The 26,344-nt window shown below is 39.3% G+C and overlaps 1 protein-coding gene across 1 annotated transcript in view; it reads left to right on the top strand.

The window, feature by feature from the left end:
• Positions 1–12,980, top strand: part of CDS1 (CDP-diacylglycerol synthase 1) — a 73,643-nt gene extending 60,663 nt beyond the window's left edge. Inside the window, exons 9-13 of the mRNA XM_015138375.3 lie at positions 599–667; positions 2,480–2,632; positions 4,642–4,761; positions 6,819–6,922; positions 10,203–12,980. Of these exons, the coding sequence (XP_014993861.1) occupies positions 599–667; positions 2,480–2,632; positions 4,642–4,761; positions 6,819–6,922; positions 10,203–10,332 (576 nt within the window). The 3' untranslated portion in view covers positions 10,333–12,980. The remainder of the gene's footprint in view (positions 1–598; positions 668–2,479; positions 2,633–4,641; positions 4,762–6,818; positions 6,923–10,202) is intronic.
• The last annotated feature ends 13,364 nt before the right edge of the window (positions 12,981–26,344 follow it).

The following is a 26,344-nucleotide window of genomic DNA, read 5'->3' as shown; positions in this document are numbered from 1 at the left end:
GGTTGTGAAAAAAGAGAGAAGGATATGTGAATACTTGAGCAAATACAGTATCTGGGGTTCTGGAGTATTTTGCCATATCAGAAGGAAGTCTGTGTTTATATAGCATATTAGGAATATGTGAAAATTATATGTGCTAAAATGTCCATGTTTCGTTGTACTTATTCTATTTTTGGCCAATAGCGGGTCAATATTGACTGTGTGTACTTGGAACGAATATATCTCATTCTTATTCAAAGAACTTACACCAACTATTATCGGGTTTTATATTAGCATAAAAGTCATGGGACAGTTATTTTAGTATAGAGTTTATAGTCTTTTAAGAGACAAAACAAATTTAGGTCATTTAACATGAACAAACATATTCACAGCGTCAAATATTTGAGGGTCTACTATGTGTTTAAATATTATTAGAGAGATTTTCAGTAGTAAATCAAGATCAGAGAAAAGGAAAAAGGGTTTTAAACTATTCTAATAAGAGAAAAAGTAAGAAGAGATGTACAGGTTATTGAGGAAACTCCTTGAACAGCGTTTGTATGTATATATAATGTGAGTTTTGTGAGTGCAGTAATGCTTTTTAATTTTATTTGCCCTTTTTTAGTTGTCTCCTAAAAAGACGTGGGAAGGATTCATTGGTGGTTTCTTTTCCACAGTTGTGTTTGGATTCATTGTGAGTATTACTAAGATTTTTATTTTATATACATTTTGAAATATGATACCAGGCTTATGAGTCTACTTTAAACCTAGAAAAATTAAACCACAAAATGCTGATAATGTATTTATTGAAACCTACTAAAAAGAACCAGTACTGTACCTCAGTAGCCCTTATCCTGGCTACATATAGAATCACCTGAGAAGCTTAAACAAAATCTGTGTCTCAACCTTATCCCAGGCCAATTAACACCCCCAGGTAATTCTAATGGCCATCCATGCTGTTGTGCTGTTGTGTTTGGTAGTTTCTAACAGCTATTCTGCCTTAGGTGGGGCACAAGTACTGGGACAGGTGGTGGCCTTGAGTAATAGCAGAGTATACAAATACTGTTGAAAAGCTCTGCCTTCTTAAACACATGGTGGCCACTTGGCTCAGTGGGTGGTTACTGTTGTGGGCCCAACATGCAAAAACAGTCTGTTAACTATAAATTATTAATGTTCGCTTTTAGCATGTTAAATAGCTATTGTTTATGTTTTACAAATTAGTTTACAGTTATAGGATTTAGATTTTTATTAAAAGGTGTCCAGTGAGAATGAGAGTGTAGTACCATAGCTGGATATAAGATAAATATACAAAAAAGTACTGTCAGGAAGCTTAATTTTTCCTTGTTTCTGACAGCTGTAGTTACATTCTGTATCCAAATCTAGAGTACTTAGTAACAACATGAAGCATGGAGAGAGTGAATATACAAATAAATGGAAGTGTGCCATGATCCTGGATAGGGGAACCACCAGAATTCCTCCATTTAATTTATAAATTTAGTTCATTTACAATGAAAATTTTAATAAAATGTGATAAAATTGTTCCAATGTTTTTGTGGTAGAATATTGATGAGATAATAATTGACAGATAGAAGAATGCAAAAGGATCCAATCTCATCCAATGTGTTTACATTACAAAGTGAGAATAATTAAACATTATGAAGTTAAATAGTGTAAGAATTTGTTATTATCAAAGACTATCTTGAAAATACCACAGGAATAGCCATATCATTGGAAGAAAAGTAGGAGCTACCCCATAAGCATGTAAAGCATGACAAAATAATGGGGAAGGAAATTTCACATCTATAAGAAATTGTATATACATAATATATATAATATGTAATATAATATATATTTTATATATATAATAAACTGGTTGTTTGGAAGCAAAATCAGTTTATATTCATTCCTAGTGTCTTGAATTTCTATTAATCATTCTCGAGCAGAATAACAGGGTGAATGGCTGCAAGAAAAAGAGAATAAGCTGTTGTCTAGCAATTTAAATTTATAACAGGATATTTTATTTTATGTATCTTACTTCCAAGGCTGAGGACATCTAGTTTTAAAAATTGCAGTGGTGTGGCCAGGGAAAGAATAATTTGGTCAAAGTTTTCTGGGCTGGCTAAGAACAGCGGTGTTTTTCACCTGTACTATTGTGTACTATTTTCAATGTAATGTTGAATTACTGGTTAATTATTAACTGATTAAATTAATATAAACTTTTCTGCAGTATACTTCAGTTCTTTATTCTCCTGTACCATATAATTGTGATTATGCAGAGATTACAATCTTATTGATTTCAAAAAAACTTTTTTTCTAATGGTCTTTTAAGTCTTTTACTAGGATAATTATGATCATTTAACTTTGAAAATACATAGCAAAATATTAAGACAGAAATTCTGGCATTCTATCTCTGGCCCTTCTGATGTATACCTTAAAAGATATATATTTAGTCAGTGTGTCATGAACTTTTGCTTTGTTTTTTGTTTTGTTTTGTTTTGAACACCAGGCTGCCTATGTGTTATCCAAATACCAGTACTTTGTCTGCCCAGTGGAATACCGAAGTGATGTAAACTCCTTCGTGACGGAATGTGAGCCCTCAGAACTTTTCCAGCTTCAGACTTATTCCCTTCCACCCTTTCTAAAGGCAGTGTTGAGACAGGTAGAGTAAAAGTTCAAGATAAACATAGTTAGAGATCTTTCACTCTGAAGATTAAGCTTCTTTTATTATTTATTTATTTATTTAATTTGTTTCTTTTTTTGACACAGAATTTCCCTCTGTTGCCCAGGCTGGAGTATAGTGGCATAATCTCAGTTTACCGCAACCTTTGCCTACCAGGCTCAGGCGATTCTTATGCCTCAGCCTCCTGAGTAGCTGGGATTACAGGCACTCACCACCACACCTGGTTAACTTTTGTATTTTAAGTAGAGACGGGTGTCGCCATGTTGGCCAATCTGGTCTCAAACTCCTGGCCTCAAGTGATCCACCTGCTTAGCCTCCCAAGGTGCTGGGATTACAAGCGTGAGCCATTTGTGCCTGGCCTGAAGATTAAGCTTTCTTTAAAAGTGGGATTCAGATTTGTACAAGAAACTGACTTCTGTAGAATTTTTAATTCCTTGATATAGCAGTGGTTTTAGTGTTAACTTAAATCAAATGGATGAGAACAACTTACAAATCAAATGGATCCAATGGTTTTGAATGTGTTTCTCATATCACTGACATCAATTGACTCAATTTAAAACTTAAAATTCACCAGTTTACCGAGTCCATGATTTTTAGAGGATATTTATTATGGATAGAAAGTTGCTGCTTCTACAAATCAGTTTTCCTTCCAAACACACAGTGCCTTCATTTAAAGGTATCTTGGAGGCCTTGCACTGGAGGATGTCGACATGCTCTCTAGTAGAACCCTCCTGATCTGTGTCATCAGGTCTGGTGAGTGGCTGGTTAAAGTGAAGAATCAAATAATAGCATGTGTGTCTGTATCTTTGTGTGCACACATGTACACGTTTATAAAGTAAAATCCATAATTTTTGAGAAGCAACTTAACAAATTATTTCTCTCTCTGAGTGCTCAGTACATGGTTTCCAAGAACTTTTTGAATGTCCAAGCCATCTGTTACTTGTTATAAAACTTTTTATACTGCTGGTGTTTGATTAGGAGCAAGGCTATTGCTTTGAGAACAGGTCAAAAAATTGATGTCTCCGCCGGGCACAGTGGCTTACACCTGCAATACCAGCACTTTGGGAGGCCAAGGCAGGTGGATCTCCTGAGATCAGGAGTTCCAGACCAGCCTGACCAAAAGGTGAAACCCCATCTCTACTAAACATAAAAAATTAGGCAGACGTGGTGGCATACACCTGTAATTCCAGCTACTTGGGAAGCTGAGGCAGGAGAATCACTTGAACCTGGGAGGTAGATGTTGCAGTGAGCTGAGATTGCACCATTGCACTCTAGCCTGGGCAATAAGAGCGAAACTCCACTTCAAAAAAAAAAAAAAAATTTGGTGTCTCAAAATCTTTCTTCAACCACACCCATTTTGCACTGTCTATAAGTTGTAGTTTCAGATTATTTAAAAAGGAGCAAGAACTACAAATTTGCAAGATAATTTGACTACAAAATTCTTTTTATGATTGTCTCCGCAAATCTTTAGTGATTGTCTCACTGATGCTCATTTTGATAATCTTCTTTAAGCAACTTATTTTTGTGTTTTTCCACAGCATTCTTCATAGTTTTAGAGAAAAGTCCAACTTTTCCCTTATTTTATCATATAAAATTAAAGTGAAATAAAATACAATGTTAAATTATATAATTACAGAAACAAAACATTACTCATTTAAAAAAATTTGGAAAATAACACAGCTGATTCTTGGTAAGAAGTAAAGTTCCTAGACAACCTGGAAGGTAGACTACCAAGCTGCAAGATTTCAGTGTGCCAGTTGCCTGTCCTTATGCTTACAGAGAGAAGGGAAAGTGCTGGCTAAGTAGAGGATGGTACAGAAGGCTTACAATAGACTTTTCTTCTATGATCCTTAAAGTTTGAAAAATTAACAAAAATGTGTTACATGCTTTGACTTACTATTTTTACAATGGTTCTTAGATCAGGTGGCATGTTCAAATACAATTTCAATGAAATTAGCCCCTCTCCTCCCCTTCTTTTCTCTCTTTAGGAAAGAGTGAGCTTGTACCCTTTCCAGATCCACAGCATTGCTCTGTCAACCTTTGCATCTTTAATTGGCCCATTTGGAGGCTTCTTTGCCAGTGGATTCAAAAGAGCCTTCAAAATCAAGGTGTGTGTTTAGATTCTGTGTTATATTATTAGAGAATCTAATTAGAGAATGTAACCTAGTTGAAATTTGGTTAGCTCATGATCTACATTAAGCCCCTAGGCAACAACTTTTGTATCCTGTTTGTTTCGACCTCACAGAAATGCTGCCACGCTGATCTGGATGTATTCTTTCTTGTTAGGTTTGTGATACTATGTTAATACATTTTAAGTGTCATGTCAGTTTCCTTTATAGAAATGGCATGTGTCCTTTAGTGTTGGAATAGACCTAGAATCTTGGTCTTTCAAGTGCTCACCCAAGAATCCAGCCATGAATCATCTGAAGTTTAGTGTTTTACTACAGTCTCACTTGAAGGGACACACAGAAGAACCTTTGGCTATGTAACCGTCCATTCTGCTAAGTCAGGTGTCATCACACTCTTTCTGTAAAGGGCAAACAATAAGTTTATTAGGATGTGCAGACCATATATTCTATCACAGCGTCTCAACCCTGAACCCTGCTGTTGCAGTCAGAAAGCCCCCCATGGACAATATGTCAATGAATGGGCATGGCTGCATTTAATGCAACTTTATTTATAAAAATAGGTCGTGGCCTGGATCTGATCTATGGGACATACTTTTCTGACCCCTGTTCCAGATACCTAAAATTATCCCTGTGTATTAGGTTAGATCATCATAAAGTGACATGTTATCTCAGCAATTTTATCTCAGCCTCCCTCACATGGCTGAAGCACCATCTGGGGTTAGAGAGTGGCTATGGAAAGTGGGGTGGTCAGGGAAAGCCTTTCTGAGGAGGTGAGATTTGAGAAAAGAAGTCCTGCAGAGAAAACTAAGAAGAGAGTTCCAGAGCGTACAGAGGAGTGGAGGAGGTTAGCCTGTTTGAAGGTGAGCAAGAACAGTGTGGCTGTGGTTGAGAGTAGGAGATGAGACTACAGAGTTTGGTGGGGCCAGATCACACGTGGCCTACAGGTCAGGGAATGAGTGAACTCAGCGAGCGTTTGCCAGTGGGAAGCTACTATGTAAGATGCAATGCCGTATACAAAAACATACAAGATGTTGTTCCTGTTCTAAAGATGTTCACCTCCTACTAGGGAAGATAATACACATCCCCAGAGAACTACAGCAACAGCTGTGCAGGATGAGTATCTTGCAAAGGCTGTAACAGCAAAGTGGCATTGGGTTACTGTGGCTCTCTTATGCTTTGACTAGTAAGGAAGAGAAGGAGGGAAATGGGTTGGCAAAAATTAACCAAAGACTTTTTCAGTAATTGGTTTAAAAAGAAAAATATTATATTAAGAATGGTATTTTCTTTAATGGTCTCCAATCCAAGGTTTTTTGTTAAATGGTGAGATTTTTTTTTGCATGTTGGAAACCAAGCAGCTATTGCTGTTGTAGTTTAAATATTTTTAGGGTGCCCGAGTGAACTAGAAGAGCAGTTAGTCGTGTCTGTTTCCCAGGCACCCAGATATGGGAACCTACCTGTACAGGGACAATTTGCAGAGGCTTACTACCCATTCCCTCAGGGTGGCCATTTAACGGACTAATGCGTCCCAGATGGGCTCACTGTAATTTTATTTTTTACTCTAACACTTAAAAAAAGAAGAGGAAATATTTATCATAGTAGTAAAATGTTTATTTCAGAGTAAGAACTATTGGGATAAACAAGTTAGAACCAGTTGTACATCTTTTAACAACACTAAAATAGCTCCCCAAACAGCTTATGGTTAAAAAGAAAGCTAGGCTATAACAAAATTAGATTAGTAATAGCTAATAGAATTTTTATTTAGAAGTTTTATTAACAAAAGTAAGTGCTAGATTTAATTAATGTTTAATGAATGAATGCTGTGGGTCAATTCAGAAATCATTCTAAAAGAAGCATGTATTTGGAAGTCGTGGTTTTAATCTGCTGGATGTGTTCTAATAAGTTTTTATTTAGGGAAAAAAATCCAATAGTAATGTATTTTCGTTAGAGTGAGTCCATGATGCCAAAGAAACACAGATAGGAATTTTGTAGCAGGTGATTTTTTGAAAATTTGCTAATATATTTGTTTGTTTCTAAAGGATTTTGCAAATACCATTCCTGGACATGGTGGGATAATGGACAGATTTGATTGTCAGTATTTGATGGCAACTTTTGTACATGTGTACATCACAAGTTTTATAAGGTACTTTTACATTTAACACATTTTTTAGATGATTTCTTTGAGTTCTCATTTCCATCAACATTAGTTTCAGTAAGTTAATAACTTTTTCCATCAGTGGTAATCTACAATATTAAAGCAAGTGGTGGCTACTGGAATTAGAGTCTTGAGCAGGATGGTTAACTTGTAATCATTTTACCTACACTTGAACAACTTAAAAAAAGATAGTATTTGTTATGGTCCTGGACCATGTTAAAGACCCAATTAATGTGGATGGTATAGGATTTGAAACTTGAGGAGATTTAATTTCTCAACTGTGGGCATTGCAATGATCATGAATACTAAAAATTACAAAGGAAGACAATGAAATGCATCCAGTCTACCAATTATTACTTGAGTGCCTGCCATGTTGTAGAATGTTCTAGGGACAAATATGGCAGAGGACAAAACAAACCAAATCTCTGCCCCCATAGCTTCTTGTTTGGAGGTTGAAAGAAGAATGATGAGAAAGAGACAATAAACAAATAAATATAGTTTGTTAGATGGTGTTAAGTGTCACACAGAAAAATAAAGCAGGCCGAGGGGATCATGCTTGTGTGTGTAGGGGCTGGCTGCTGGGTGAGTGGATGAATATTGCCATTTTATAAAGGGTGGTTTATTCTTGTTATTAAACCTTAATGTTTTGGATCTGCCTTGAAATACCAACTTGGGTGTGAAGGCTTAACATCGACTGCATGTTAACTTTATTTTCTGTGGTCTCTACTGGGGGCCCAGAAGGCGGAACACTTATTAATAATAGTGCCTGAGCCATAGAAAACATGGATTTCCTTCATAGTACTTGGAAGGAAATTCATATTTAGCGAACCCTAAATACACATTTTAAATATGTACCACAGTAGTGTGAGAATTTTCATATTAACTATTTTTGAGAGACAGTCTTGATAGGAGTTTATCAGTTTCATTAATCTTTTCAAAAATATCAACTCCTGGCTTTGTTAATTTTCTCTACTGTAAATTTTTTACTTCATTGATTTCTCCTCTCATCTCATTCCTTTGCCTTTTTAAAATGTTCAATTTGCTGTTCTTTTTTTAATTCTGGAGATGAACTTAGATTATTGATTTTTAGCCTTCTTGTCTAATTTATCCATTGAAGACTATTAAGTATTGCTTTATCCTCTTCCTACAAGTTGTGATATTTGTGTTTTCATTATTTAGTTACATATGTTTTCTGATTTCCAGTATTATATCTTCTTTAACACATGGGTTATTTAGAAGCATATTCATTAGTTTTCAAACAAATGGAGATTTTCTCACTTTCCTCCCTTAATTCCACTGTGGTCGGAAAACATACTCTGTGGTTTGAGTATTTTATAATTTTTGCAATCTACTTTGTGGTGCAGCGTGTTATCTATTTTCTGGTACATGCTCCATGTGCAAAGGTGTATTCTGTAGTTTTGGGTTGTAGTTTTGTCCGTGTCAGTTAGGTGAGGTTTAATTAAATCTTCGGTACTGATTTTTGTTTATTTGTTTTTCTGTTTGTTTGGTCTGCTTGTTGTATCACTTACTAACAGAGCTTTGTTAAAGTCACTCATTGTGATTGTAAATGTATCTATTTTTATTTGTAGTTCTACAAATATTTGCTTTATATATTTTGTGGTTGCATTAGGTATATACAAATTTAGGATTATCATATCTCTCCGTTGAATTGATCCTTTTGTCATTATATAATGTCTGTCTTTACTGCTTGCCTTAAAGTCTATTTTGTTGAATATTAGAATAGCAATATCAGCTTTCTTTTGGTCAGTGTTTGCATGGTATTTCTTTGTCTCTCCTTTTATTTTTAACATTCCCTTTTCCTCATATTTAATGTGTGTTTCTTTTTTCTAGTAAGCATATAGATGATTTTTTCCCTGTTTTACTTATAAGACAGTTGACAGTCTTTATCCTTTTAATGGGACTATTTAACTTATTTGCATATTATTTATTGATCTATTTGGGTATTGGTAATTAGTGGTTAAATCCTTAGAACTTAGTTTTCAGAATATGGCAGCTTTTTAGGGCATTAACTCATATGCTTTCTTTTTTTAAAAAAAAAAAAATGCTGTTCTCTCAGTAGGGAGATGTCATGCTGAGCCATGTTGTCCACCATTTGAAAGCAGCTATTTAGACTGTTAGAAGACAGTGAGAGTGCCAGGATGCAACTCGCTGGGAGCACCTGCTGACACAATTTTGCATTTAGCTGAACTTGCTAAAGCAACCTTCCTTTTCTCTGTGGGTCACTTCTCGGGGTTTATGCTGTGAAGTTGCTGACTCTTTTAAAGAAATGAAATAAGACGAACAGTGTCCTGATCTGAGTGTGAAAGGCATATGGCCGCAGTTTTTTGACAGATGAGTTGAGCCACATGCGTGAAGATGACCCATGGTGGGATGGCTCATCTGGGCTCTTGTGCAATTTGTTAAGTCGAAGATTTTCAGAGTAAATAGTTCCTCTGCTCATCCTCATTGTGGTAACACTAAATAGACATTTCTTTGTTGCTGGAATTTCTACTTCCTATAATTCTATGTGAACAATCTTTATTGTAAGTCATACATTTACCCACATAAATGTCTTTCTTAGAATTCTGTGCCATCCGTGTACATTACTTGTATGTTGCTTTTTCCCATTGGATTTTAAAGCAGATCTTTTATTTTGTTTGTTTTTTTTATTGGAGTTTACCTAGGACTGTCTTTGAACAAAGACTATGGCACCTATATCACTGGTAAGGGGCTTCAGTGCTAGGCTCAGAACTTTTGTGTTCTGACTCTTTGAACATTCATAGCTCCTTGGAGATATTTTTCAACAGAGTACCTTTCATCATCTGAAGTTTCTTTGAAGTTAAAAATTTCAATTATATTTTCATGCCCTCTTTTTGGTTTGTCCTGTGTTCACCAGGCTCCTTTCCTTAGAGAATAGTTTTTGTGTCTCATTCAATCTCAAGATTTGCCATTTATCCCCACCTTTAACTTTGGTTGCCCTTTCAAGAACTTTTGTAGAACTTAGATCTGCACACCTTCAGTTGCCTTATATTGCTTTTGTGTTTTGTGTTTGTGCATTCTTTCTCCCTCTCTGCTGTATGCTTCTCAAAGCAGAATAGTTCTGGCTGTTTATCCCCTTGACACTAACACTGCACATTAAAGTGAGCTGTTATCACTTTAATAACAGCTACTCTACACTGAAAGGAATGGTTTGTTTTAAATTGGGGGTATACGCTTCACTTATCCCTATTAAAATAACACAAACCTGTCTTCTTTGCCTTATAATTAGGGGCCCAAATCCCAGCAAAGTGCTACAGCAGTTGTTGGTGCTTCAACCAGAACAGCAGTTAAATATATATAAAACCCTGAAGACTCATCTCATTGAGAAAGGAATCCTGCAACCCGCCTTGAAGGTATAATTTGATCCAGAGAGGGAAGGACTGACAAGAAGGAATTCTTCAGAAAAACACTGACAGATGTTTTGTGAATTGTACAGAAAAATAGTTAAAAATGCAATAGATTGAAGTTTTGGAGATATGTTTCTCTCTGAAATTACTGTGAATATTTAACAAACACTTACTTGATCTATGTTATGAAATAAGTAGCAAATTGCCAGCAAAATGTCTTGTACCTTTTCTAAAGTGTATTTTCTGATGTGAACTTCCTTCCCCTTACTTGCTAGGTTTCATAATTTAAAGACTGGTATTTAAAAGAGTCAAACACTATAAAATGAGTAAGTTGAGGATGTTTTAAGATTGCACCTGGCACTGTGCCTTTTTGCACAAATATTTACTTCTGCACTTGGAGCTGCTCTTAATTTTAGCAAAATGTTTTATGCAAGGCACAATAGGAAGTCAGTTCTCCTGCACTTCCTCCTCATGTAGTCTGGAGTACTTTCTAAAGGGCTTAGTTGGATTAAAAAAAAAAAAAAAGTTTGTCTGCTTTTCAAAGAAGTAACCATTTGCCAGGGGAAAACATTCTGCTTTTAGGTAGTTTCAAAATTCAGGGGAGGGAGCCTGAAATTTTTGCCATGATTGGTTGGTTAGAGCAGGCATCAAACTACTTCTGATAAAATTGATTGGAAGATCACGACCTCGCAAAAACTTTTCAAGAGCAACAAGCAAGAATCCTGCTGTGTAGAACACAGTGTACAGATCCTCCGCAGATTATCTCAACAGAGGACAGTAGCTCAGGAGGCCACGCCAAACAGTGACCTGTGGCCTGGGCCATCTCTTGGTCATGTGTTTCACTTTTCCTTGTTGCCCTGTGAACTGGCTTCCATGGTTCTGTAGGGTAGTGAGTCGGGGTTGTGGCTGCAGCAGAGCAGAAGATGCTCGCCCGAGTGGGAGTGACCCACCCCCGTGTCCCTGCTGCCTCACTCCTGGCTTCTACTGCAGCCCTTTGTAGACTCACCTCGCAAGAAGGAAGATCTGCCTGGAGACCTGATCCCAGTCCAGCTTTTTGGTCGTAGGTCATCTTTGTCCCATTGCTCTTTTGCATCATGTCATAAAATTTGAGGATATCAGCTGATTATTTTTTCTTCCAAGAATGAAAATCAAGCAGAATTGATTCCTACAAGGAAAAAAAAGCACACGAATGCCAAACCTTTCCTTTGGTGGACTGGACACTAACCAGATGAGAGTAAATTTCTTATCCGTGGACGTATGTAAGCTACTGCTGCTGTGTGCTCTCCACAGCCATATTTATTGTATTAAACAATCAGCACTAAACCTTCAAAACTTGCCCAGTGCTCCTAGTTAAATGTTCAGAGGGGAGAAATAGATATATTTTAAATAATGTTTTGCTAATGAAAAGAGTAAATATTTTTGTTTAAATCAGCAAAAACTTTCCATTATTTTATATTTCCGTCTGACTACTATACCTAAAACAAAAGATTGCCGCTATACCCGGGTTCCACTGATGCAGTCAGCTAGCAGCCTCATCACATGCACACGTGATTAGACATAGGTGCACTCAGTACCAAGAGTGCATTTTATGGTCCAGCATACACTCCATTGATTCATCATCACTGCATGCGTTCAGCCAGTGTATCTCACACTATCTGTGTAAATCTAAAACTGGTACTGGCAATGTTAGTAGAGGAGGCAGTGATCACATTTAAAATCAGGCCACTTACAAGTTTAATTTTCAACATCTCATGTTTTTATTTGTCCCATTACAGCTTCAAATGTTGGTCATAAAAAAAATTTAAGCTACTAAAGTTTAAAGAATAAAATGAAAATTTTGTGATAAGAACGTACATTAAAAACTCAGTAGTTTGCATGAGTAAGAACTCCTTGAGATACACAGATTCCCCCCACATTTGTATTTAAAATAATTGGTGAGGCATTGAGATACAGAATTATAAGAAAGCATTACTGAATATGTGTGTTCTAAAGTCAATATTATAAACAAAATATGGAGCTAGAAATATTTGGGATCACAGTAATAGCTTTTCACAAATATACTTTTCGAGTTGAATGTACGTTATCCTATATGTAAAAAAGCAAATTCTTAATTTTAACGGAGCTCTCGATTGACCTTTTCAGCATACTTTTATAGCATGTATATTGAAATAGAATATATTTTAGCAAAAGGTTGCCATAAAACTCTTGACTTGGCTCATTTTGGTATTTGCACTGTGAAGAGGGCTTAAATTCCAATGTAGCAATATGCTGGTAGAAAAATGAAAAACTGGGAAGTTCTTTCACAGTAATGCCTAATTGTTCCAAATTTGCTATATTTGGAGGTGCTCTACTGGTACTTCCTGCTTGACTCTCTGACCTGTGGGATGCACATTCTTCCTCAACGCTTTTTCCTTTTGGTGGTGACATATGTTCACTATCTGAGAGTAAAAGACCATACACGCCCCTCTTTTTAAAATTAATAGTATCTCTTCCTTTTCACTTTGGTTTGAACAAAGATAGTGTCACCTTGTTCCATGAAAAAGAAAAAGCATAAACAGTGTATATTTAGGGTATATGGGTGATAGCTTATGATATGTGTCAATCAGTTCTCTGAATCTTTTACTGAAACTGAGATAGGAAAATAAAACTGAAACAAATCATATTCGACTTTGTTGTGCCATTTTCTCATTGGAGAAGAAATATGCAACCAGTATTTACAGAATAATGACAGATATATGTGAGTATTGTATCGTGTCTATTCCATCACCAGCACCTACAGTGACATCTTCAGGGCTGGGATAAAATAAGTTCTGGTGATTACCAAACATCTGTATTTGTTGAGAGGCAATGTCCTCTTAATACAAAGAGTACTGAACTTTTATGGTATTAGCACAGTTTGTAATTACACGTGTATTTTTGTGAATGTCTGAATAATGTGTGTCCCTTACTAGAGCTTTAAGCCAAACAGAGGCCAGATGAAGTCGGTTTGGGTTGGCCACTGCATACCCAGTGTCTGGCATGATGCCTGCTCTCTGTAGGCTCTCCAGCTTCTGAAATGCACAAGCTTGGAGCTTGGTCTAAAGACCCAGCTATACACATTCCCTCTTGTCTCTAGGACACCTCCTATCCCCTTCCCCAGACCTTTTATTTTGCAGAGTTCTAAGGTGGGCCTCATTATTCCTAGCTAATAGGGTTGTTTTAAGGATTCAGTGAAAACTCATATTGTCCAGCATTGAATAGCTGATTAGCAATTCTTAGTTTCCTTCCCTCCTTCCTGTCTGCTCCTCTTCCATTGCCTGTCTGCAGTGGGAAACGACAGGTTATAGGACTGAGCGGAAAAGTAACCACCGCTTTGGCCACGTCTGCTTCAGCTGGTGGGTAACGGAAGTGTTCCATGACTGATAGAAAAACCATTGATCCACTTCAGCAAACCCGAAATGACTACCTGACCCAGCACTATGCTTTGTTCTCACATGACGAAAAACCTTAGAACTAGTAGTTTTCTGCCTAGTCACAGAAACAGACAGGTACAGAAGTGAATGTCATTTGAAGTGGATATTGATCAGAGTGATGACAGATATATAAACCAGGTGTGTGGGAACACAGGTGACCACCATCTGACCTCCATAAGACCTGTCTTTCCTGACCATAGTCTATAGCCAGATCTTTCTGCCCCCCTCTTGAAGCTTATAAAGTTTAAAATTCACTCCTTGAAGAGGGGCTGTGGAGATTTGGGAATCTTTAGTAGCTGCAAAGAAAAATCAGGTCTAGATAATTTAGCCAAAATCAGAAGCCATTCCTACCTTAATCTCATCGTTTTCCTGTAGAGAAACGGAGAACCTTCTTAAATCATCAGATACGCATCAGTCATCATTTAGTAAAAGTTGGTGAGCATTTCCTGATGATGGCAAAGTGAGTTTCCAGAAGGAATGGAGAGAATCCAGCCTGTTCTCTACTGTGTACAAAAGATAAGGCTGGTGAAGCAAGAGCCTTGTCACTCAAGAGAGCCGAAGAATTATTGAGGGAGAGTGCACCTTAAGGATCGCATTGTCCTCTAGTGAAAGTGAAATTTAAAACTGCTGTCTCTCAACTTGTAACATGAACAGGGTATAGGACTTGGAGTTTAACTCTCAGACTTTCTGCTGTGCATCTGACTTGAGTTTAATGTGTCCAGATGATTTTCTTTTTTCTTTTCTTCTTCTTTCTTTTCTTTCTTTCTTGAGACAGGGTCTTGCTCTGTTGCCCCAGGCTGGTGTGCAGTGGCGTGATGACTGCTCATTGCAGTCTCAACCTCCCAGGCTCAAGCGATCATCATCTTTTAGCCTCCTGAGTAGCTGGGAGGAACTACAGGCACATGCCACCATGCTTGGCTAATTTTTTTTTTTTTTGGTAGAGATGGGGTTTCACCATATTGCCCAGGCTGGTCTCCAATTTTTGACCTCAAAAGAGCCGCCTGCCTCTGCCTCCCAAAGTACTGGGATTACAAGCATGAGCCGCTGCACCTGGTCTGGGTGATTTTCTGTTCAACAATTCAAGCTTCAGATGAGGCCTAGGCAAGTGATGAGTTTGGGGAATATTCTTGAGTAATCTATTAAATATATTTTTCATTGGTTTTAGTAAATCTCAAAAAGTTGTGAAGAAAAGGAAACAGAGGCTTCAGCTAGTCCAGGTAAGACATACACATTTGAATTGTCAGAAATTCCATTTGTTTTTTCCCCCAACAGTTTTACTGAGATATAATTTACATACCATAACATTGTGCCGCCACCACCAAATCCAGTTTGAGAGCACTTTCATGATCTTCCAAAAAGTTTCCTGGTGCCCATTTGCAGTTAATCCTCACTCCACGTCTCAGCCTTTGGCAACCACTGATCTGCTTTCTGTCTGTGTGATATTTCACATAAATTGAATTATATAGTATGCTTTGCACCTGGCATGTTTTTGCATGTATTAGCACTTCTCTCCTTTTATTAATATGTTTTGCTAACTCATCAGTTGATGAACATTTGGGTTATTTCCAGCTTGGGGCCCTTATGAAGAATGTTACTATGAATGTGAGTAGACATACATGTCTTTGTGCAGAAATTTCTTCATTTCTCTCGGGTAGATGGCTAGGGGAGGAATTGCTTAATTGTATGGTAAGTTTCTTTTAAAGAAATAACTTGCCGGACACAGTGGCTCAGGCCTGCTGGGAGGCCTAGGCAGGTGGATCACCTGGGGTCAGGAGTTCAAGACCAGCCTGGCTAACATGGCGAGATCGCGTCTCTACTAAAAATACAAAAATCATCTGGGCATGGTGGCGTGCTCCTGTAATCCCGGCTGTTTGGGAGGCTGAGGCAGAAGAATCGCTTGGGAGGCAGAAGTTGCAGTGAGCCAAGATTGTGCCATTTCACCCCAGCCTGGGTGACAGAGCAAGACTCTGGCTCAAAAAAGAAAAAGAAAACAAACTGTTTTCTAAAGTAGCTGTACAATCTTACATTCTTACTTGTGATCTGCAATGGTTGTAGTTTATCTGCATCTTTACCCAAACCTGCCATCACCTGTCTTTTAAATTATAGACATTCTAGCTGATGCATAAAGGTATTTCATTGTGATTTTCATTTGCATTTCTCTAATGGCTAGTGGTGGTGTGTCTTTTCATGTGCTTTATTTCCCTTCTATATATCTTATTTGACAAAAATATTCGTATCTTTTTGCCCATTTTTTATTTTTTAAAATTTTTATTATTTATTTATTTATTTTTTGAGACGGAGTCTCGCTCTGTCACCCAGGCTGGAGTGCAGTGGTGCAACTTCTGCCTCCCAGGCTCAAGAGATCCTCTTCAGCCTCCTGAGTAGCTGGGATTACAGGTGCCCACCACCATGCCCATTTAATTTTCGTATTTTTTGTAGAGATGGGATTTGCCATGTTGGCCAGGGTGGTCTCAAACTCCTGGGCTCAAGTGATCCACCTGCTTTGACCTCCCAAACTGCTGGGATTATAGGCATGAGCCACTGCATCCATCCTCTTTTGCCCATTTTTAAATGGCATTATTTTCCTTATTATTGAGTTTAAGAAATCTTTATATATTCTGGATAGAAGTACCTTATCAGATATATAATTTGCAAATATTTTCTCTCAGGCTTTGTCTTGTCTTTTATTTTCTTAACGGTGTCTTTTGAAGTTTAACATCTTTTAAATTTAATGATGTCCAATTAGTCATCTTTGCCTCTTGAGGCTCCTGTGTTCAGGGGCAGCCAGTGGTGGAAGTGTTGCCCAGACCCTCTCCAGGTACCCTCTGCACCCGTGTGCAGCCTCATCTAGGAAAGCGCTTGGCCCAACCACACAATTCCCAGTCTGTGGTACCATTAGCCCTCCCTTCTCATCCTCTGAGATTGTCACTTCCACTGACTTCTCTGGGTATGGGTATTGTCCACTGTTGCAAATTGAGCAAGTCCCACTGGACTGTCGGAGTCCTCAGAGTCTCTCCTGCCCTGACTAAAGCTGTAACCCAGCTGAGCTGGTGGGGGCATGCATGCAGCCCTCGGGAAGGATTCCACAAGCACCCACTGTGCCCCAGTTTTCAAGCATAAACGTTTTTCGTAGTGTATACCTTTGTTCAATTTCTAGAGTGTGGAAATATAAATTTTCTCCAGCTTTTAATAGATGCTTTTTTGGGGAGAGGATTTGCCACCCCCTAACTCAGACATAGCTGGAAGTCCCACCTTGACAATTCTACTTGATAGCAGGAAGAGAAGGAACAGATCTTAATCCAAATCCAAGTATGACGACACTACTTCTCCTCTGCTGAGGAGTAGTGACCAAGTGTATACACTAATATTAAGAGTGATGCCAAAATAACTTATGGAAGTTCTAAGTGAGAGCCCTCACTGAAGGAAGGGGCAGTTTGCTCCCGTGCCCCATTGAGCTCTGGCCCCCAGGAAGGCAAAGGCAAGAAGAGGCCTTCCTACTAATCATGGCCCCCCTCCATCTTTTTCACAATTGTCGGCACCCTGAAGGGCGACTCAGTTCTAAGATCCAGCTTTCAAGAATTTCAAGAGGGTACCTTTTCTTTGAATGTAATATATACTGCTAAGAGTATTTATTACCACCACCCCCAGAACCTCAGTCATTCACTAAATGATGGATATCATATATCCACTAAACATGGATATAGAACCATATTTGAATGAGACATCATTTTAGTATTTGAAATAACTAAATATGTCCAATTCCCTCAAAAGAATGTGCAGATTAGCTGGAGAAACATTGTAGAAGGTGCTGTGATTGTGGTCACCTCAGGAAGGGTTGGAGCTCTGACTTGGGCTGGAGCTAGCAGGGAGTGAGGCAAGGTGGTAGGAAAAGCCCAGGCGGGATCAGAGACCCCAGCGCATTCTGAGGCTGCTAGAAGAGGCTGTCACTGTCACTACTTTCTCACCAGATACCTTCTTGAAAGTATATTGGAAAGTGACCTGTCCCCAAATCAGAGTGACTTACATTTTAATGAGCACTTGAAGGGGGCACAGAGGGAGACAGGTTGGTTGGTGCTGTTCCCTGAGAATAAAAACTGATTGGATACATTGCTAGTGTGAATGTAAAATGGTGCAATAGCTTTGGAAAACAGTCTGAGAGCTGCTCGAAATGTAAAACATGGAGTTACCATATGAGCCAACAATTCCATTTCTTGGTATATACCTAACAGAAATGTAAGCATTCATCCATACAAAAACCTGAACATGAATGTTTACAGCAGCATGATTCACAATAGTAAAAAAGTGGAAACAAGCTAAACACCATGTGCTGAATGGATAAATAAGATGTAGTCTATCCATACAATGGGCTACTACTTGGAAGTCAAAAGGCATGAAACACTGATACATGCTGTGATATAGATGAAGCTCAAAAATGTTAAGTGAAATAAACCATTCCCAAAAGACCACATATTGCATCATTCCATTAGATAAAATGTTCAGATTGGGCAAATAGACAAAGTAGATTAGTGTGTTGGCAGAGGCTGGGGGCAGGAGGAGGAGAATAGGGAGTAACTGCTAATGGTAAGGGGTTTCTTTTTGGGTGATGAAAATATTCTGAAATTAGATTGTGACAATGGTGGTGTATTAATTAGTCTGTTTTCATGCTGCTGATAAACCAGAGACTGTGACGAAAAAGAGGTATAATTGGACTTACAGTTCCACCTGACTGGGGAGGCCTCAGAATCATGGCAGGAGGTGAAAGTCACTTCTTACATAGTGGTGGCAAGAGAAAATGAGAGAGAAATGAAAGTGGAAACCCCAGATAAACCCATCAGATCTCGTGAGACTTACGAGAATAGCATGGGAAAGACTGGCCCCCATGATTCACTTACCTCCCCCCAGGGCCCTCCCACAACACATGAGAATTCTGGGAGATACAATTCAAGTTGAGATTTGGGTGAAGACATAGCCAAACCATATCATTCCACCCCGACCCCTCCAAATCTCATGTCCTCACATTACAAAACCAATCATGCCTTCCCAACAGTCCCCCAAAGTCTTATTTCACCGTTAACCCAAAAGTCAACAGTCCAAAGTCTGATTTGAGACAAGGCAAATTCCTTCTGCCTATGAGCTTGTAAAATCAATAGCAAGCTAGTTACTTCCTAGATACAATGGGGGTACAGGCATTGAGTAAATAACAGCCATTCCAAATGGAAGAAATTGGCCAAAAAAAGGGGTTACAGAGCCCATGCAAGTCTGAAATCCAGTGGGGCAGTCAAGTTTGTTTTTTTGTGTTTTAGTTTTTGTTTGTTTTTGAGACAGAGTTTCACTCTTGTTGCCCAAGCTGGAATGCAATGGCACGATCTCGGCTCACTGCAACCTCTACCTCCCAGACTCAAGCAATTCTCTTGCCTCAGCCCCCTGAGTAGCTGGGATTACAGCCGTCCACCACCATGTCCAGCTAATTTTTTGTATTTTTAGTAGAAATGAAGTTTCACCCTGTTGACCAGGCTGGTCTCAAACACCCGACCTCAGGTGATCCATCTGCCTCGGCCTCCCAAAGTGCTGGGATCACAGGCGTGAGCCACCACACCTGTCTGGCAGTCAAGTTTTAAAGCTCCAAGATGATCTCCTTTGACTCCGTGTCTCACATCCAGGTCATGCTGATTCAAGAGGTGGGTTCCCATGGTCTTGGGCAGCCCTGCCCTTGTGGCTTTGCAGGATACAGCCTCCCTCCTGGCTGCTTTCACAGGCTGGTGTTGAGTGTCTGTGGCTTTTTCAGGTGCATGGTGCAAACTGTAGGTTAGTGGATCTACCATTCTGAGGTCTGGAGGATGGTGGCCCTCTTCTCACAGCTCCACTAGGCAGGGCCCCAGTAGGGAGTCTGTGTGGGGGCTCTGATCCCACATTTTCCTTCTGCACTGCCCTAGCAGAGGTTCTCCATGAGGGTCCCACCCCTGCAGCAAACTTTTGCTGGGGCATCCAGGTGTTTCCATACGTCTTCTGAAATCTGGGCATAAGTTCCCAAATTCAATTCTTGACTTCTGTGCACCCACAGGCTCAACATCACGTGGAAGCTGCCAAGGCTTGGAGCATCCACCCTCTGAAGCCACAGCCCGAGGTGTACATTGGCCCCTTTCAGCCACAACTGGAGCAAAGTTGGACACAGGGCACCAAGTCCCTGGGCTGCATACAGCATGGGGACCCTGGGTCTGGCCCATGAAACCACTTTTTCCTCCTAGGCCTCCAGGCCTGTGATGGGAGGGGTTGCTGTGAAGGTCTCTGATATGGCCTGGAGCCATTTTCCCCATTGTCTTGGGGATTAACATTAGGCTTCTGCTACTTATACAAATTTCTGTAGCTAGCTTGAATTTCTCCCCAGAAAATGGGTTTTTCTTTTCTATTACATAGTTGGGTTGCATTTTTTCCAAACTTTTATCCTCTGCTTCCCTTATAAAACTGAATGCCTTTAACAGTACCCAAGTCATGTTTTGAATGCTTTGCTGCCTAGAAATTTCTGCCAGATAACCTAAATCATCTTTCTTAAGTTCAAAGTTTCACAAATCTCTAGGGCAGGGGCAGAATGCCGCCATTCTCTTTGCTAAAATGTAACAAGAGTCACCTTTACTCCAGTTCCCAACACTTTCCTCATCTCTGAGAACACCTCAGCCTGGACTTTATTGTCCATATTGCTATCAGCATTTTGGGCTAAGCCATTGAACAAGTCTCCAGGAAATTCCAAACTTTCCCACATTCTCCTGCTCCTTCTGAGCCCTCCAAACTGTTCCAGCCTCTGCCTCTTGCCCAGTTCCAAAATAGTTTCCACATTTTTTGTGTATCTTTTCAGCAACGCCCCACTCTACTGGTACCAATTTACTATATTAGTCTGTTTTCATGCTGCTGATAAAGACATACTGGAAACTGAAAAGAGAAAGAGGTCTAATTGGACTTACAGTTCCACATGGCTGGGGAGTCCTCAGAATCATGGCAGGAGGTGAAAGGCACTTCTTACATGGCGGCAGCAAGAGAAAATGAGAGAGAAGCAAAAGCGGAAACCCCTGATAAACCCATCAGATCTTGTGGGACTTATTCACACATGAGAATAGCATGGGAAAGACTGGCCTGCATGATTGAATTACTCCCCCTGGGTCCCTCCCACAACACGTGGGAATTTTGGGAGATACAATTCAAGTTGAGATTTGGGTGGGAACACAGCCAAACCGTATCAGGTGGCAAAACTCTGAATATACCAAAACATACTGAATTGTAGACTTGATGATTTTTACAGTATGTTAATTATGTATTGAAGTTGTTAAAATAGCTGATTGGAGAATCTGAATGATGGGATATGGTGAAAAGGCAGGGGTGGGATGGGGGAGTATTCTAGGACTGGGTATGGGACAGGGAAGGGCTGCCAGCTGACCCCAAATGGGAACCCCACAATGGGTCCAGTAGCCCCTCCTGGATCCATCTGCTGGGCAGGGTTGAGGGGTGGGGGCTGCCCTGGAATATATCGTCCTCCCCAGTTAGGCTGGACTAGGAAAAGGAGGGGAAGAGGCTTTCTTCTCTGGCACTGCTACAAAGACCCTGTGGCTTCTATCCTGGGGTGCTGGGTGGGTGATTCTCGTAGGCAGAGGGTGCCTTGCTCAAGGTATCTTCAAAGAATGAGAAACTTTGAATGTTTAAGACCAAACCCTAGGCTGGGTGTGGTGGCTCATACCGGTAATTCCAGCACTTTGGGAGGCCAAGGTGGGAGGATCACTTGAGCCCAGGAGTTTCAGACCAGCCTGGGCAATATAATGAGACCTCATCTATTAAAAAAAAAATTAGCTGGGCGGCCTGAACCTGTGGTTCCAGCTACTCAGGAGGATGAGGCAGGAGGATGGCTTAAGCCTGAGAGGTCAAGGCTGCAGTGAGCTATGATAGCGCCACTGCACTCCAGCCTGGGTGAGAGAGACCCTGTCTGAAAAAATAAAGAATAATAAAAACCAAACCCTAGTGAGCATTTCAAGCACATGTGTTCAGGCATGTGGTATTCGAAAGCTCAAATTCAACACAAGAAAGATGATGTAAGATATTTACAAAAACAGATTGCATTACCATTGAGGGCAAATCGAGGGCTGCCTCTAATTCCTTCATTCAACACATTTATTGAGTAGCCATTCTGTCAGATACAGTTTTAGAACTCCCTGCAGCAGTGAGTGAAACAGACAAAAGTGTCTGTGGTCATGTAGCTTACCCTTTGCTAGAGAGACAGAAAGAACTAGTAGTATAGCACCTTATAGAGGGTCTCAGAGAAGGGTGATTATGAGGAAGTCAGAGGGAGGGAAATTGCAATTGTAAATACTGTAGGTTGGTCAGGGGAGGCCTCACTTAGAAGGTGACATTTGAGGAAAGACTTGGAGGTGAGGGAGGAAGAGGAGCACACCTGGAGTAGGATCCTTGCAGGCAGAGGGCAGTCAGGGCATGGCCCTGTGGCAGAGGAGGCCCTAGCCCAGGACATAGAAGAGGGTGTGAGGGGTAAGAAGGTGAGGAGCCCTGCAGGGCTTGACACGGAATGGGCAATTGCAGCACACACACGGTGACTGCTGTGTCACAAAACCCAATCACAACACCCAATCCTCAAACTAAGGGGGGAACCATGTTAAGGAGAATTCACTCACAGTATATCACAGCAAACATAAAGGCTGGACAGGAGTCCACGTTTAAAAGAGGAAGAGGAAAATCAATGGCATGACACCTATGTAAAAGGCAGGCAGGCAAGAAGGCAGGACAAAAGTTTGCAAAAGACCAGGAATGCAGTGGCGGGTCACGGGGTGGGGGCAGTGGAGTGAACAAGGGGGAATAGGGAAGGACCTCCCAGGAAGGCCTGGTGTCATACAATAATTCAAAAAAGGACAAAGATCAGATAACAATGATATGAAAATGGGGAGTGCAGAGCAAAGAAAACATATTGTGGAAGAGAGTATTACTGAATTAGAAACAGTAAGGAATGGAATACACTTACTGAAAATCTACAGATAACCTGCATGAAGGCAAGCCTCTCATTTATAGGCCAAAAAGTTCTTGGAGAGGGTACTTACATCATTGTAAAAAATCATCTTCAAGGCCCAGCTAAGTATGTATTAGCACAAACACAGATTTGCTACCTTAGAAGGAAAAAGACATCAACATTCGCAGATTGGAGCTTGAACCACAGCACACTTGATAACATTGCTTTAGGAGAACTTGGTTTCTTTTTTCCTCTTGGCAGAATCGGCCAGCAGCAGACTCAAAGGATCCTCAAGTTTATAACCAAAGACTGCTTAGTTCACCTTTGCTCCATGGTGAATTTCTTGAGTCAGTTTGCAAAGGAGTGGCTTCCTTTTATGAAGGGAAACTTTATGCCGGGAAATAACATTTTTAGGATATAGCTTTTGTTTGAAGTTTGTAGTAGGGCCTGAGGGCAAGACCCTAAACAAGTTGTTTTTCTTTAACTCTGTCCTCTGTACTGGAATGCAGCTTGCAACTCTTCTTTGCCTTTGTTGAGCAGGAAGCATGATAGCTGAAGGCCAAGGTTGAAGTTCGGATGCTCTATCTTCTTGATAAAGAAGGGCATAATTATGCACGGATAATATTGAAATAACATCCAAAGTACACTTGCACTGTAATCACCTAAAAGAAAATTGGGAAATACTAACTGGGAGCTGTTTGTAAAGAGCCTTGGCCTGGGTGTCAGATGCTTAGGAGCAGAGCTGGGAATTCTACCTAAAAAGCAGCCTGGCTTTGGGAACACTAAACACCTGTATGAACCCCTTCCCTCTCGTGCTAAATGAGGGCTTGGACTTGATGACTTTGAAGAGCCCTTCCCATTCTAGCATTCTGCCTCCTGTATATCTGACTGAAGGTTAACTCGCTGCCATTGGCGTTCATTTGGCATTCAGATGTTTCAGTGCATCATCCCTTTTATGTTCGTATTTCCGAGTTAACACTGGAATGTACTGACAACATATTTGTCAGGCACTACCCTTCCTATATATATTACCACATCGAATCCTTATAACAATTCTCTGGGGGCAGGTATCCTAATACAAATTTTCCATATAAGGAAACTCAGACCTAGAGTGGTTAAGTCACTCACCTGAGGTCACACAGTAAGTGGTACAATGGGAGCTTAGCCCCCAGACTGACTCTCCTGATAGTTTATTATACTAGTTAGAACTGTATCTAATATTAAAAGATTAGTATTAGCAGTTTCTTTTACATTATCAAAATTTTAGTGCCTTGAATAATGTGATTTCAAAAGTCCTTATTTGAAACCCCAGCTGCTTTTGGGCTGTAGAGGTTGTATCCCAGTAGCTGGGGGTGGCCGCCAAAACACTTCAATGTGATAGGGCCTTGTCTTGCTCTTGGGAGGTTTCAATGGGAGCCCAGTTGAAGCACTGGATTAGTAATTAGGAATATCATTACTGAATGAGATTGCATGCATGCTACTTTACAATTTAGGTAGCCTCATCTCATGTCTTCTTGGACCAGTGGTTCTCAAGGGGTTTCCAGGCCCCCAGGAAACCTGACACCCTTTCAGAGGGTCTGCAAGATTTTCACAGTACTACTAAAACACTATTTACCCTTTCGCTGCATTGATATTTTTATTGAGGTACAAAAGCAGTGGTGGGTAGAACTGCTGGAACCTTAGTATGGTGGCGCCAAACCACTAGTAGTAATGATCATATTCTTCATAATCAAACACTTGCAGTAAAAACACAAGTGCCTCTTTGACTTAAGAATGACCTTGGAGAAGCAATAAAAATTATTACTTTTATTAAATCTTGGCCCTTAAGTAGAGTGACACAAGATGAGAAGTACCCATAAAGAACCTGCATACTGAAGTACAACATTTGTCTCAAAGAGAAGCACTTGTGTGACTGAATTGTGAGCTGAACTCTCTTCCTTTCTCATGGAATACTATTTTTATTGAAAGAACAGTTGACAAGCTACAGTTCTATGGATGGTATGTTCTCAAATATTAACAAAGTGAGCCTGTCCCTTCAAAGAAAACAGCAGACAGTATTTATTGCCAATGATAACAATTTAGGTTTTAAGCAAAAATAATAATTTTTTGTAGAATTTGTGTCTGTCACTATGACTTAAAATTTTCTGATACAGCTGGTGGTATTTTAATGTATATGATAATGTGATTTTTTGGTATTATCTAATGATATACGTCAACATTTAGAAGTTCTACATATACTGTTTCTGTCTCTGGTGCTTGAATCAAGATTTAAAAATAATTTTCTAAATGATCAATGCATGATGCTGTAAAATTATGGATGGGTAAAAAAATAAATTCAAAGTGCAAGACAGATCCATGGATTTTAATGTCATAATAATATGAGAAGTTCATTGGCATCATTTCAGAGTCCACGTAGTAATTAATCTTTAAGAAACTTAAACTATTAAAAAACTTAAAACTACGACTTAAGAAGCAATGATCTGAAAAAGCAATTATAATATTCTAGCTCGAAAAACTGAAAGCCTTTCCTTTAAGATCTGGAATAAGACAAGGATGCCCATTTTCACTGTTACTCAACATAGTGTCCTAGCTGGAGCAATCAGAAAAGAGAAAGAAAAGGCATCTAATTGGAACAGAAGTAGTCAAATTATTCTTGTTTGAAGATGGTATGATCTTATATTTGGGAAAACCTAAAATTAGAACTGATAAATTCAGTAAAATTGCAGCATACAAAATCAACATACAAAAATCAGGAGCATTTCTACATGCCAACAGTGAACAATATGAAAAAGAAATCAAGAAAGTAATCCCATTTACAATGGCTACAAATAAAGTAATATACCTAGGAATAAATTTAACCAAAGGAATGAAAGATCTCTATAATGAAAACTGTAAAAGACTGATGAAAGAAGCTAAAGAGAACACACAAAAAATGGAAATATATTCCATGTTCATGGATTGGAAGAATCAATGTTGTTAAAATGTCCATACTACCCAAAGCAATCTACAGATTAAATGCAATTCCTATCAAAATATCAATGACATTCTTCACAGAAATAGAAAAAATAATCCTAAAATTTATGTGGAATCACAAAGTACCCAGAATGGCCAAAGCCACTGTGAACAAAACGAACAAAACTGGAGGAATCATATTACCTGACTTCAAATTACACTACAGAGCTATAGTAACCAAAACAGCCTGGTACTGGTGTAAAAACAATAGTCTAAATAGCCATAGACCAATGGAACAGAATAAAGAATCCAGAAATAAAACCATATATCTACAGTGAACTCATTTTTGACAAAAGTGCCAAGAACATACATTGAGGAAAGGACAATCCATTCAATAAATCCTGTCATGGAAACTAGATATCCATATGCGGAAGAATGAAGCTAGACTCCCTATCTCTCACCATATACAAACATCAAATCAAAATGGATTAAATATTTAATTCTAAGACCTAAAACTATGAAACTGCTAGAAGAAACCATTGGGGAAACTCTCCAGGACTTTGGTCAGGGCAAAGATTTTTTGGCTAAGACCTCAAAAGCACGGATAACCAAAGCAAAAATGGAC

The sequence above is a fragment of the Macaca mulatta genome, chromosome 5 (assembly GCF_049350105.2).
Source record: "Macaca mulatta isolate MMU2019108-1 chromosome 5, T2T-MMU8v2.0, whole genome shotgun sequence".
Classification (NCBI taxonomy): domain Eukaryota; kingdom Metazoa; phylum Chordata; class Mammalia; order Primates; family Cercopithecidae; genus Macaca; species Macaca mulatta.
The sequence above is the reverse complement of the archived record's forward strand: the minus strand, read 5'-3'. Positions and strand labels throughout refer to the sequence as shown.